This window comes from Sinocyclocheilus rhinocerous, unplaced genomic scaffold, assembly GCF_001515625.1.
Source record: "Sinocyclocheilus rhinocerous isolate Xijiao unplaced genomic scaffold, SAMN03320098_v1.1 scaffold683, whole genome shotgun sequence".
Classification (NCBI taxonomy): Eukaryota; Metazoa; Chordata; class Actinopteri; order Cypriniformes; family Cyprinidae; genus Sinocyclocheilus; species Sinocyclocheilus rhinocerous.
Window position 1 is genome coordinate 851403 of NW_015642819.1, and position 13003 is coordinate 864405.

Consider the following 13003-nt stretch of genomic DNA (forward strand, 5'->3'; position numbering starts at 1 on the left):
TGCTGAGCTTGTGTTGTATTTGTTGTTTTAGCCTGATGTAAAGTTTACAGGTTGGGGGAAAAAAGAGATTTTGTTTCTTTAAAAAAAAAAAAGGGGGGGTTAAAGTAAAAAGCGATAAAACGTATATTTTGCATCTGTCACCTGAGCCTCCCAAACTTGTTTTTCATGTATTTCACTCCATATTGGGAATATACATGTTGCAAATGATGTTCCTCCCCACAAAGCTAGTCAATATTGAAAGAGTAGATTCATGTCGTGACTTTTAAAGGTAAATGTTCTAAATGTTCATCGGAAACTGCTGCACACTGCAAAAGTTGCATTTTGAGTGTCTAGGAGACATGAGTGTGTGTGCGCGCGTGTATCTTTTACCATATTTTCCACTTAGTACATTAGTAAACTGAGTAGGTCTGATTCCATTCCATGGAAATTACAGGTATGTTGTACATACTGCCAACAGTTGTCTTGCAAGTTGAGGCCTACCTTTACAATGAGAATATAAATAAAACTATTTTATCCTTTACATATGCTGCGTGGTTCCTTTGGTTCTCTATATATTTTTTACTCCAATGTCCCAGTTGTCCACAACAAAAAGTCACTGTAACTTTAAGATGTTTGTGATTTAATGGTTAAGGATTGAGGAAAGGGTTTTTAAAAATATATTTTACTTCCTATTTTTACCAGATAAAATATTTTTGAGCTTGGCATAACTATAATAATGCATATTCATAAAATGTAAATTAATATAATGAAATCTCCATTTTTATACATGACCTTTTTCAGGTCTAAAAATCATACTTTCAAAAATTATATATCAGACAGTGGGAACCCTGGCTCTTCAGAAGAAGAAAAAAAGTTGGGGGGGTGAATAAAAATTATTTTAGCTTATTTTAATGCTTTTGTCTTATTTTAAGTCATCGCAAAGGAAAAAAATATGGTTGCTGTTTTATACTACACTATTTTATGACTTATTTTATTTGATCATTTACTCACTCATGTCTTCAAACCTGTATGACTTTGCTAGATTTTTTTAAATAAGCTTAGATGCGAAACTCAAAAACTGAAAACAAAAGCACCATAAAATTGTTCTGTATTATATTATGTGTGCTTTAATCCAAGTCTTCTAAACCATATGTGTGAAGCTTCGTGTGAGCAACAAGTAAAAAATCCATTGAATTAATTCCCCTCCATCGTAGTTCTCAAATGTCATTCATACTTACGCACATTCATACATACACATCAGGAGATGCACTCAAACTATTTGAATAAACTTGGGTGAGGACAAATTTTATGGATTAACAATGTTGATTTTTGCTATTTTTGTTCTGAAAACTGAAGTGTCCACATTTATCCAAGCTTCTCCTTTTGTGTTCCACTAAAGAAATAAAGTCATACAGGTTTGGAAAGACATGAGAGTGAGTAAATAATGACAGAACTTTCATTTTTGGATGAACTGTTCCTTTAATGTGCTCTGATAAAATGCCATTCTGTTTTGATACGTCATACCAGCACATTAAGATTAAAGCTTGATGACTGAATTATTGAATACAGTTTAAAAAGCTCATTAAACAGCACAGATTATATTTTTAAATTGCACCCAAAGATTACAAAATGTAAACACTGTACTCATGGCTGAGTAGCCAAACTATATTTACATATTCGGCAGTTACCATATTCGTTTCAATCGTACCGTCAAACAGCACGCATTAATTAGAGATGACAGAAATTAAAGTCAAATGATGGACTGCCTACAGTGAGTATAGATCATCCATAATACACCAACCAGAAAACTTCCATCCAAGTCTTTATTTCTGTCCAGAACCTACTGCCACGTGCACTCTGGGAAACATTTACCAAAGCCCAAAATAAGCTGGTATGTGCAATAAAATATCAATCAACAACTGGTGCATGAAAAACACCTCGCCTAGTCAGTCTCTACTGTTTTCCCTGGCTAAAACCCATAACCCCATGCTGAAGCTGTAGTAGATCAGACCCTCAGAGTGTTTCCCCATCTGTAGATGCTGTACAGACCAGCAAAGGACGTTTGGCTACAGCATTTACAGAAGATGCCTCTGCCTTAGGTCAAGCTAGCTCAAACCCTCAAAATATGTTTCTAATAGAAAAAGGAAAAGTCTATGACTGGTCCATTGCACTTGGTGTAGGTCCCGTCTGAACTGGAACAGGTAACTGATGGAAATGTTCAATCGCTTGGGCGACCTTCTCTGGGCAGATGTTGTAAACTGGATGAGTTGGTGGTGCACTCTGGGAAACATTTACCAAAGCCCAAAATAAGCTGGTATGTGCAATAAAATATCAATCAACAACTGGTGCATGAAAAACACCTCGCCTAGTCAGTCTCTACTGTTTTCCCTGGCTAAAACCCATAACCCCATGCTGAAGCTGTAGTAGATCAGACCCTCAGAGTGTTTCCCCATCTGTAGATGCTGTACAGACCAGCAAAGGACGTTTGGCTACAGCATTTACAGAAGATGCCTCTGCGTTAGGTCAAGCTAGCTCAAACCCCCAAAATACGTTTAGAATAGAAAAAGAGGAAAAGTCTATGACTGGTCCATTGTACTTGGTGTAGATTCTGTCTGAACTGGAACAGGCAACCGGTGGAAATGTTCAATCGCTTGGGCGACCTTCTCTGGGCAGATGTTGTAAACTGGATGAGTTGGTGCCTGGATGGAAGAAATATGAAAACATTTAGCTATATTAGTACATTCATCTCAACTGAGTTTTCAGTATCTCTCACCAGTCTGTTCTCGTCCCGACCGAGGATCAGCTCGTTATGGAGGTCTTTGTTTCCGAAATGCTGTGCTATCGAGAGTCCACTCAGACAGTAGCACGTGTGGTAGAAATCTCTAGACCTGTGGGGAATCAATGCTGATCGATTATGAAAGTCTGGTTTGGTCTTCATAATTTAGTAAAAGGACCAAAAAATTGGTTTTGTATTTTTCAGATCTTAAAGTTCACATTTTATTTTAGTTTGATCCACAAAGTTAAAAATACAGATGTAATGACCTACAAGAGGCCAATGGTTTTTCCATGACCTTTCCAGCTAGATGTTTGTGGTTTTGTTCGTTACTGGAAAAAGGATATTTACAAATCATTAAAAATCCTGTTTGTGATTCATTGAAAAGAATCGTTTCAAAAGAATGATTCAATCACAAATTTGACATCACTACAGAAAGTTTTGCTCCACACAAATTCTAGATGAGCATTATCTAGCTGATGAAATGTTTTAGAGCGGAGTAGAACTAGAAAATGCATATTCATCATGATAAAAATGTACATTACTTTTTTTGGTTGGAAATGAATTAAATATTCAGTGTAAGTATATAATTATCTAAACTTCATCAATACATTTTCTCCCCCAAGAAAAAAACAAAAAACTAGTATATACCTTATTTCAGTGATTCTAAACCAGGGGGTCAGGGCCCACAAGTTCTAAGAGGGCCTCAAAATGATATACGAAAAAATGATTTAAAATAAGACAAAACAAGCATTAAAATACAATAAACAACTTTGTGATTTTTAAATGTATTAAATTTACATTTTATGAATATTTTTCAAGTTATGCCAAGCTTTAAGATACTTTAATGGGTAGAAATTGTGAGTAAAAAATATTTTTAAAAAATCTTATCCAGTAAATCACAAAAAACTGGAAAGGTCATGGGGCCTTCAAATATTGTTTGGTGACAATGGGGGGCCTTCATGTCAAAAAGTTTGATAATCTGACATTTAATTTGACACATTACCGGTACACATTAATGCAAGCTTATAGACTGTATTATCTATGTATGTATTTGTGGGTGTGCAGTGGAAGAGCTGTACTCACTTGCCCGGTTTGTCCAGAAGGCCTCCACCAGGATTCTGGCAGCAGAGAAGGATGTATTCCTGCAGAGCCTTTCTCTCAAACATCCAGCTACTCACGCTCAGCGTTGAGTCTCCTACACACACAGTAATATTTTCATAGGTTAATCTACCAAATCTGACACTAGACCTCATGTGTTTTATATCCATGTTGGGTTTAAATGAAGACAAAAAAGAAAAAGTAAATGAATGACATACATCAGAAAAAACAGACAAAAATGTGAAAAAGTAAAGGAATGTATGAAAACTATAACCTTATGAACCTTGTAGTATTTTAATCACTCGATTACCGCTAAATGTTTCATATATAAGCAAAAGTGTTGTTGTTGTTTTTCTAGGATGACTGCTCACCTTCTTTAAAAAGAGCCCTGTGGAGTAACGGTAATAGCCCTGCTTGCCAGAAGGAGTAACACCCATCCACCAGCTTGTTACAGCGGCCCTGAAAACCACCTTCAAAACGCATTTGTCTACTGGTTACCCAGCGCTAATGAAGGAAAAAGAGAGAAAATCCTCCAATTTACAGGTTTACAAGTATCAGCATAGGAAGATCATTAGTGCTGCTGCCTTATCGGTAAGACAAATCTGTCTGTGCACTGGGACTGTTTAGGTCAACATCTGCCAAAGACCCTGGAGATCTGCTGATCTAAGCATGTACAACATTGCAGCACAATGCATGTTTAGTGTCCCAGAGGAACCGGTAATGAGGCACTTCTCCACCAATGTTCAGGATACACGCAACTGACCTTTAATGCATCTCATAAACCTCAGTTTATTCACTCTAATGGACAGGAAGAGTCAGGTTAAGTAAAAGATGGAACTGTAGCAAAGGGAAAACAAGGCAAGATACTTACTAACAAGGTTTTGAGATCCAGCATATGTTCTTTGCCCAGTATGACCAGGGCAGCAGTACCACAGAAGGTATAGCCGCCATGTGCTTCAAGTCCTGGTACTCCACCTAAACCGCCCTCCCAGTTCTGACAGCTGAAGGCCGAAGGAAAGCACAACATCGCAGTATTTATCGGTCAAAGAATTATGTCATTCTGTGTGCCGTGTCTGAGATTTAATTCATTTAAGGACGGAACACGCTTTTGTGTTTAAAACGTGAAACACAGGGCAGTGGAATGAGAAAAAAAAAGATTTTTTTACAAGTTGAACTCAACTTGTAAAAACAATCGTCTGAGTGTCGTCACCTCCTGATACAAACACGCCCCATAGTTTAGTCCCACTCCTGACACTGATTAACAGGTTTCCGTGGAAGGCATCGAAAATTCAAATGCTAAAGAAATTGCGATTCCGGTTGAGTTTTGGCAGGTTACATGCGTGACACAGAGAGAGTGAAAAAGCAGACGTGGTAATTAATATTACTATTTAAATATGACAGGCTCATTACTCGCAAGACATGGGTAATACATTTGCAAATGAACTTGGCTTTTCCATTCGAAATTTGACAGTCAATGTGCATTCGCGAAAGCGAAAACGCAGACGGTCATGCAAGATCTGCAATTGTGTTTGGATTATGTCACAATTTATGCATCCACATATGTAAAACGCAATTGAAAATACAGTTTGCAATTCCTTTTGAAAATATTCCGGAATATCCTTCCATAGTGAATGGCCCTTTAAGGTGTAATAAATAAATCATTTTTATTGATATTAAAATGTTTTTCCTAAAAATTCAGAATTAGTTTTTCTGTTCAACCATGTTATATGGGTGAATAGCATGATATAGACAAGATTTGGGCACCAAATGGGTTGTTCCACAGGTTTCATGTTGAGCCTATATTTGAATCAGCCAATCGGAATCACACATATAATCTAACGGGGGCTAATTCAGATAGGGCCGACATATAACTCATGGACAAGCTCATTACTTCAAGCCCATAACATGCCTACATTGGCTCCACTATGAAATGTTGGCTAGGATAATCTGAATGTATTATTTATTTATTTATGATTTAACGCCATGTCAGCAGCAGTGGATATATTCATGGCAAGAGGAAACATTTCAATTTCACAATTCAGTCATATACATCATTTCAAAACAATTATATAACAGTTTTGTTTGAAAATTATATATATAAATAAATAACTATGTACAAATATACAAAAACATACATATAATAAAAATAATAACAAGAACAAAAGTAATAAGAACAATTATATAGAGTCTTTCAGCTTAATGCATGACAAAAATTTTTAAATCGTCCCAGGAGAATTCTTTTTAAAAATGTCCATTCAAATATTTTCTGAATAAAAACGTTGCCTAGTATTATTTAAAACTGGACATTCAATTATAATCTGAATGTAACTGAATTGGCATGTTTTGAAATAGAATGTGGAAGTAGTTACCTGAGAATCCAATTGTGCGTCCCATCAAACAGGGTGGGGGTGATTATATTGGTGAGTGAAGCCACAGAAGCTGCACAATATGCACTCCTATCAGATTAGACACACAAAAGCAACCATGAGTCAACAGGCAGACAATGATCACCATCTATGCATGTTAATAACCACAAGCTACATAAGACTAAGAATAAGACTAAAAGTCTGTAGGATCCAATTAGTTTTCAAAGTGACTTTCTTTGTTTAGCGCTGACCTATGGTGAACATTAAGCATTTTCTAGCACTAATCTGTCTGTTGGGAACAGTAAAAGGTCACTCTTGAAAAATGCTTTTAACATCAGAACATGGGGAATAGAGAGATGTATGGATGTTGTGAAGATGCTTCAGGGTATTCTGGAACAACAGTGACAGAACTCACCTGACATCCACCTCCCCGCCCACATGCATCACAAAGGAGCCATCTGGCTGCTTCACAGAGTAGAGGAAATCCAGAAGCTTCTCTCTGATGGGGGAGGGGGGGGAAAAAGATTGAGTTTCCATGGTAATATGATCAATGCAACATCTGTAGGTAAGCAAGTGATAATACAAAGCAAATGTGAAACCTGTTGATGACTTTGTAGGCCTCTTCTGTGCCCAGGATGCAAAGGGCATTTACAGCTGCGTAGGTGGGAGCCAGGTGAGCGTGTTGACACGGACCTCCACTGAACCCACCTGTCGGACTCTGACATCTGGCCAGAAACTGACACACGCTAGCAGACAACAGTTAACATTGTGATATATTTACGACATTCAGGCATATAAATGTCATAGGAACTTAAAGTGCCCCTGTTATGCCATTTCGAATATTGCCTTTTATGCAGTGTGTAATGTAGTGAATGTAACCGATCTGCAAAGTTGTAAAGCTGAAAGTGCATGATAAATGAAGTTATTGGGACCCACTTTATATTAAGTGGCCTTAACAACTATGTACTTACATTTAAATTAATAATTTGGTACAATGCACTTATTGTGTACATACATGTTTTTACATTGTACTTATATTTTAAAAATACCTGCATGTAATTACGTCTTTAATTAATTTCTGTAATTACATTTATAATTACACAGTTGACCCATCCCTTACACCTTAACCCACCCTTAATCCTACCCATACCAACAAACCTGTCCCTAACCTTATCCGTATCCCACCTCAATAGCAGCAAAAGTGTTTTGCAATACAATATGAACATAATAAGTACATTGTACTTAATTTTTGATGCAAGTACATAGTAGTTAAGGCCACTTAATATAAAGTGGGGCCAGTTATTGTCTCCCAAAAGAAAGAAACGGCTCAGAACAGTCTAAACGAGTCGTCGTCAGTAATTTGAATCCCACTTCCGTAACGGCTACACGTCACGTAACACATTTGCATAATGCCCGCCTATGTTCTACATTGGTCAGCTGCGAACACTATAGCTTGTTCGTGTGGTTAACATCTCAACATGTCGAGAAGACGCTGTGTCCTATGCTGTGTAAATTTGTTTAATTTTCACTTCCGAAAGATGAGGCTGCAAAGAATCAGTGGTTAAAATTCACAGTAGTACAACCCCAATCTTTTTTTGTGTTCCCATAATTTTACTGATGACTGCTTCTCTAATCTCTGGGAGTTCTATGCGAGTTTCACAAAACGCTTGCTTTTGAAAGATGGTTCAGTTCCCAGTTTATTTGGACCAGCTGTCTCCACTGAATCACAACCTGTAAGTATGATAAATAATAAATGTTTATATTTTCAGTCGAGCATTCAAAATATACAACTATGGCAAAAGACTGAATCTTAGAGCTCCTTCGAACGAATCATTTGAGAATCGTTGGAAAATGAGGTGATATTAAATGCATATTTTGAGAAAACGAAAGCAATTTTTGACCTTGCATGCATGTAAACCTGTTGAAGGAGACTCCCAAAACAATATTAGGAACCTTAAAAATGGCATAATAGGGGCACTTTAGAATTTAAGCAAAAAGCCATATCCTAAAATTATTAGGGAAGCACCTTTATTTTAAAACATTATTTTCATGCTTTCATTGATAGCAGACAAATGACAGATATTGAAATTCTATATTATCTTGTCTAATTACATTAAAAATAAATAACAAAAAAATAAAATGAATCATTTTACATGCTGCAAGTGAATGTAAGCATCACACCAAAAAAAAAAGGATATTCAGTTTGAGATTTGCTCAAGATTAATTTTAAAAGTGTTATTAAATTACTAGTGTTTTTAAGATAATCTAAATGTAAAAATATGCTAAATAAACATGCTCAATTAGAAATGCAATATTGACAGATATCAACAGATTTGAAAAAAAATCTCTTATATCAAACACAATCTCTTAAATGAAATAATGTAAATATAATTCCCTAAATATATTCCAGTCTCTAATTTGACTTTGCTATTAAAGTCAAATTTGCTATTAATGCTGTATAAAATTTATTAAAATTGACTAAATTATCGCTTTCAGAAAAAGCATTAAAAACACTAAAGAATGCAGTAACAATCATAGCAAAATTATGACTACAAAAAGACTCTTCTAATGAATTTACCTCTGTGTTACAGTCACAGTCTGTGTTACAGTTATTTCTGCCTGTTTGAAAGTCATAACCACCTAAGATGTCTTCAACCAGGCAGTTATAAAGCGATCTAAGCATAGTCTGCGTGGAGAAAGAATGCATCTGTGTCATAGCTACTAATGTAATGCAACTTTGACTTTATCTGTAGTGGTCACGTTAAGACCAGGATAGTAAGGGGGTAAGGGGATAGTAAATGGGTAAGGGGACCCAAGCATGTGTCTCACTGCCACATGTACTCTGAATCGCAGAGAAGGGCTGGTACTCACTCTGAGGCAACTGCTGCCGGCACAGGCTCCTCTAGTAGCTCCAGACTGTGCAGGATCCAGTAGCAGAGCCAAGGCCGGCTGGCATCCAAACACTGAAGCCAAATAACATGCAGATTCAGCACCCATTACCCGTTGAAGTACTAAAATAACTCAAACTAAATTTAAAAACTAAAACTTAATAAAAACATATTATAAAGACGTATTATAAAGACATTAAAAACCACAGAAAATATAAAAATAAAATCTAACTCAAAATGTTAGCAAAAACTATAATAGTATATCAGTGATACTACAACAACACTGCTCTGAGTTTTTTCAAAAGACACTGTTTACCTCATATGCATCAGAGAGATGGCGTAAACCTTTCTTCAGATAATGATAGTGTTGTTCCCTCAGTAACGTGGGCCTGAAAAAATAGGGTAGAATCATCCATTTAATCATCTTATTAGAATCTAGCTACTACAAACTATAAATCATTTTTTAACAAAAAATATTACTCTATTCATAGTCATGTGATCAATTTGTATTGTCATCAAGATTTATAATAGCTTAGTACAAGGCAACAACTTATTTGTACAAAGTAAGTTCAACAACTGAGCTGACATCCTCCAATTATCCCCATCAAAGGAAGTGGCAGTGTTAAAGGGGTCATATGATGCTATTTTAAAGATCATTATTTTGTGTATTTGGTGTAACAGAATATGTTGACATGCTTTAATGTTCAAAAAACACATTATTTTTCAAATACTGTACATTATTGTAGGTCCTCTATGCCCCGCCTCTCTCAAACGCTTCGTTTTCTACAAAGCCCCCGAGTCCGTGAGTCAGAACAGCCTACACACAGTACACTTGACTTCAGCGCTGGCCACAGAGGTGCTGGGGCATGCCTAATTTGAGGGTACGTCAGCTGAGAGAACAGATCATTAACCCCTGTTCTCTCTCTCCTATGCTGCTCTCTATTGGGCCACAGAAAGCACAGTCATTACATTTGTGACAAACTGATCAGAGTGACGTATAACCTTCAACAGGCAAGTTTCATGTGAATTAATGCTTCAGTTGAAAGTTCAAAAGAACAGCATTTATTTGCTTTACAAATCTCTTTCGTAACATTATAAATGTCTTTACTGTCACTTTTGAGCAATTTAATGCATCCATGCTGAATAACTGTATTAATTTCTTTCAAAAAGTCTTACTGACCCCACACTTTTCAACAGCTGTGTATACGTACTAATTTTGTAAAAATTATTTGCCATTTACAACACTACAAGAACATATTGTGATAATCATATTATTACATGCAATAAACGGTAAGCACAGTGCTTACAAATGTGTTTTTGCACAGTTTCCTCACTGGAGTGTAAAATGAGAAAAGTTGTAAATTTGACAACAGAGGCAAAAAGTACCATCTGGATATGCGGCAGAACAGCTGATGTGCTACTACAGCATCTCTTCCAAATGTTTAGGGTTACACAACCTTTGTCTGGCAGTCTGATTACATCAGTTTAACCACATCTGGGTTTCTCATTTCATCTACAGGTACAAGTGTTCTGAGTATAGAAGTAAGTTCTGAAATGCACAGACCTCTGCTGTGGTGGAAGGAGGTGAAAATTAGATGTACTAGAGGCTAGGGCTGGGCAATATATAATATATACATTGAATATTAGAGATGTTATCGCGATAATTGAATAATCAATATTTCGTGACATCGAATATTGTCGAAAACAAGATTAATGTGCTAAAGACGGCAACAAATGTCACTCCTCCTGCAAACTAGCCAAAAAGTGCTTATATGTTCTAGCAACTAGTTCCCCAATCGGAAAGTTTTTAGTGCCAGTGGGAACATAATGTCATGCCACTGAGCATCTCTTAAACCACAAACCGTCGATAGACTTGTATTCCTAGCTAAAAACTTGTGACACACTTGCATAATTTATCCCAGTTGCACAGTGTAAAATATGCAAACAATGTAAATTATGTGTGAATTATTTTTTTGTACCCATTTTGCACTCTTTTTACATACTGTTAGATTTACATGTGTTAACTGAATAAAAAGAAAAAAAGTGCTCACTAGGTATACATTTTTTTAAACTGTGTTTTTGCACTAAACATTTTGAAAGTGCTTAGAAACAATAGCTGTCCTATCCAAATCATGTTTTCTTTTGTATCGGGAAACAGAAGAAAATCAACTTTTTAATTATTCTATAGCAAATGCAAAAACACAGAGATATCAAATTTGAGGTATATCGCCCAGCCCTACCAGAGGCAAATTTCTTAAGTATATTATTTATTGTTTCCTGCATATGCTGTGATGCTGCAAAATAATAACAATGAAAAGACTGCCTACAAAACATACATAGCAGACACAAGCAGAGGACAATCTAATGTTGGTTTTACTGCCAAAGACATTTTCATGAACAAAATATGTACTTTTACAGAATAACAGTGATTGCTGTCCACATGCAGCACACTGAAGCTCAATGAACTGGTATATCAATATTGTGGAGATCCTGCTTTGTGTTAATGGCCAGAGAAGGCTAAACTTTACTTACTGTGATGAGGTGTGAATTTGCTGGTAAACACTGTACACCTCTTGAATACTGCGTTCAACTTTTCTCTAAATATAATGATAAAACAGGAAACAACAAAAAAAAATGTGGAAGTGAGATAACCAAATAGAAAATGTGATAACAAGCCAAATGACATGCAGACAGAAAGATGCACTGTGGCTGATAATGCCTATATGCTGTATATATGGGTGGCTGACATTACATCTCGTTTTCAATGTGTCATACAAAGCCACAAAAATATTGTCTTATGTATTTTTATTTTGAAAATCATAGTATGACTTAATAGTGCACACTGGAATTTCAAGTGCTTGATTTTTTATAAAATTCAGAACTATAACAGTCACACTTTATTTTTAAAATAAAGGAAACTGAAAATACCACAGTGAACTATACGTTTTCTATGCCTTGTTTGCTAAAATTATTATTTCTAAATACACACGTATATATCACCTTTCACTTAATAACTTCTCATGGTTAACTGTCAACCAGCCATATAATAATGCAGGTCATACACTACAGTGCAACATGACATAAACCAGTGAAGTATGAGCAGATTCTCCAACGTTTATAGACGTTCACTCAGAAATGAAAAGTTTGTCATCATTTACACACCTTTTTGTGTTCACAACATTAAGGGCCGAGTAAATGTTGACAAAAATTCAATTTATGGTAAACTATCCCTTTAAATAAACCTAACGTTACCTATACTATTTACAGAAGTGCAAAAAACTAGAGGAATAAGTACTAGTTGAGCTGAATGCAGTGGCATTAGAATAATTATACCCAGCATGATTCTCAGTAAGCACTAACGTTACTGTATCCCTCAGCAAAGTGATGAATCACAGAACCACACATAATAGACAGTTAGCTTCGCGCTAATACCAATTAGCTAACTAATACTAAGAGTTAAGCTCACCTGTTCTCTCGAGGTCACCGTTTGCACGCCGTCATCGCTGAAAAGCTCAGAGGAGTGTGATTCACTAAAGCATCGCAGAGGAGGAGACGCCTCTTCCATGATGAGTTTTGAAAACACATGCACTGTAATAGAAAGGGAGCAGCTTTCTTCTTCTTCTTCTTCTTCTACTGTTTATTGGCGGTTGGCAGACTAGCTTATTAGTGCATTAGGGAGCAGCTTTGCAGCAGAGCAAGTGTCAAGACAGTGTGGGAGGGGTTTCCTCAATGGAGTCAAGTGACTTACAGCTCAAGTACGGAAAGCCTGAAGGCACATAATGCGGTAAAAATGATGGGACGTTCTGCAATTCTCAAAGAAGCTCGTTTCAATGAAACGGTTAAAAAAAAGATTGCATGACGCAATACGCATGACGTTTTACATAACGTCCGTGCAT

General features: G+C 36.3%; 1 protein-coding gene across 1 annotated transcript; it reads right to left on the reverse strand.

Moving 5' to 3' along the window:
• Positions 1–2268: 2268 nt before the first annotated feature.
• LOC107756604 (protein farnesyltransferase subunit beta-like) lies at positions 2269–12886 on the reverse strand. Its single transcript, XM_016573787.1, has 12 exons — positions 12574–12886; positions 11640–11704; positions 9424–9496; positions 9091–9182; positions 6819–6965; positions 6635–6718; positions 6223–6309; positions 4725–4854; positions 4225–4357; positions 3839–3950; positions 2753–2867; positions 2269–2678 (listed from the first exon to the last, which is right to left on the reverse strand). Exons 1-12 carry the CDS (start codon positions 12670–12672, stop codon positions 2556–2558), a joined length of 1260 nt encoding a protein of 419 aa, XP_016429273.1. The 5' UTR covers positions 12673–12886; the 3' UTR covers positions 2269–2555.
• Between the last annotated feature and the right edge of the window lie 117 nt (positions 12887–13003).

Coding starts and splice junctions, on each gene's coding strand:
- LOC107756604 (XM_016573787.1), bottom strand. CDS start 12,672: ATGGAAGAGGCGTCTCCTCCTCTGCGATGCTTTAGTGAATCACACTCC. Junction 6,966..9,090: donor CCGGCAGCAGTTGCCTCAGA/GTGAGTACCAGC, acceptor GTTGTCTGCTAG/CGTGTGTCAGTTTCTGGCCA. Junction 2,868..3,838: donor CTTCTGGACAAACCGGGCAA/GTGAGTACAGCT, acceptor GATTCCCCACAG/GTCTAGAGATTTCTACCACA.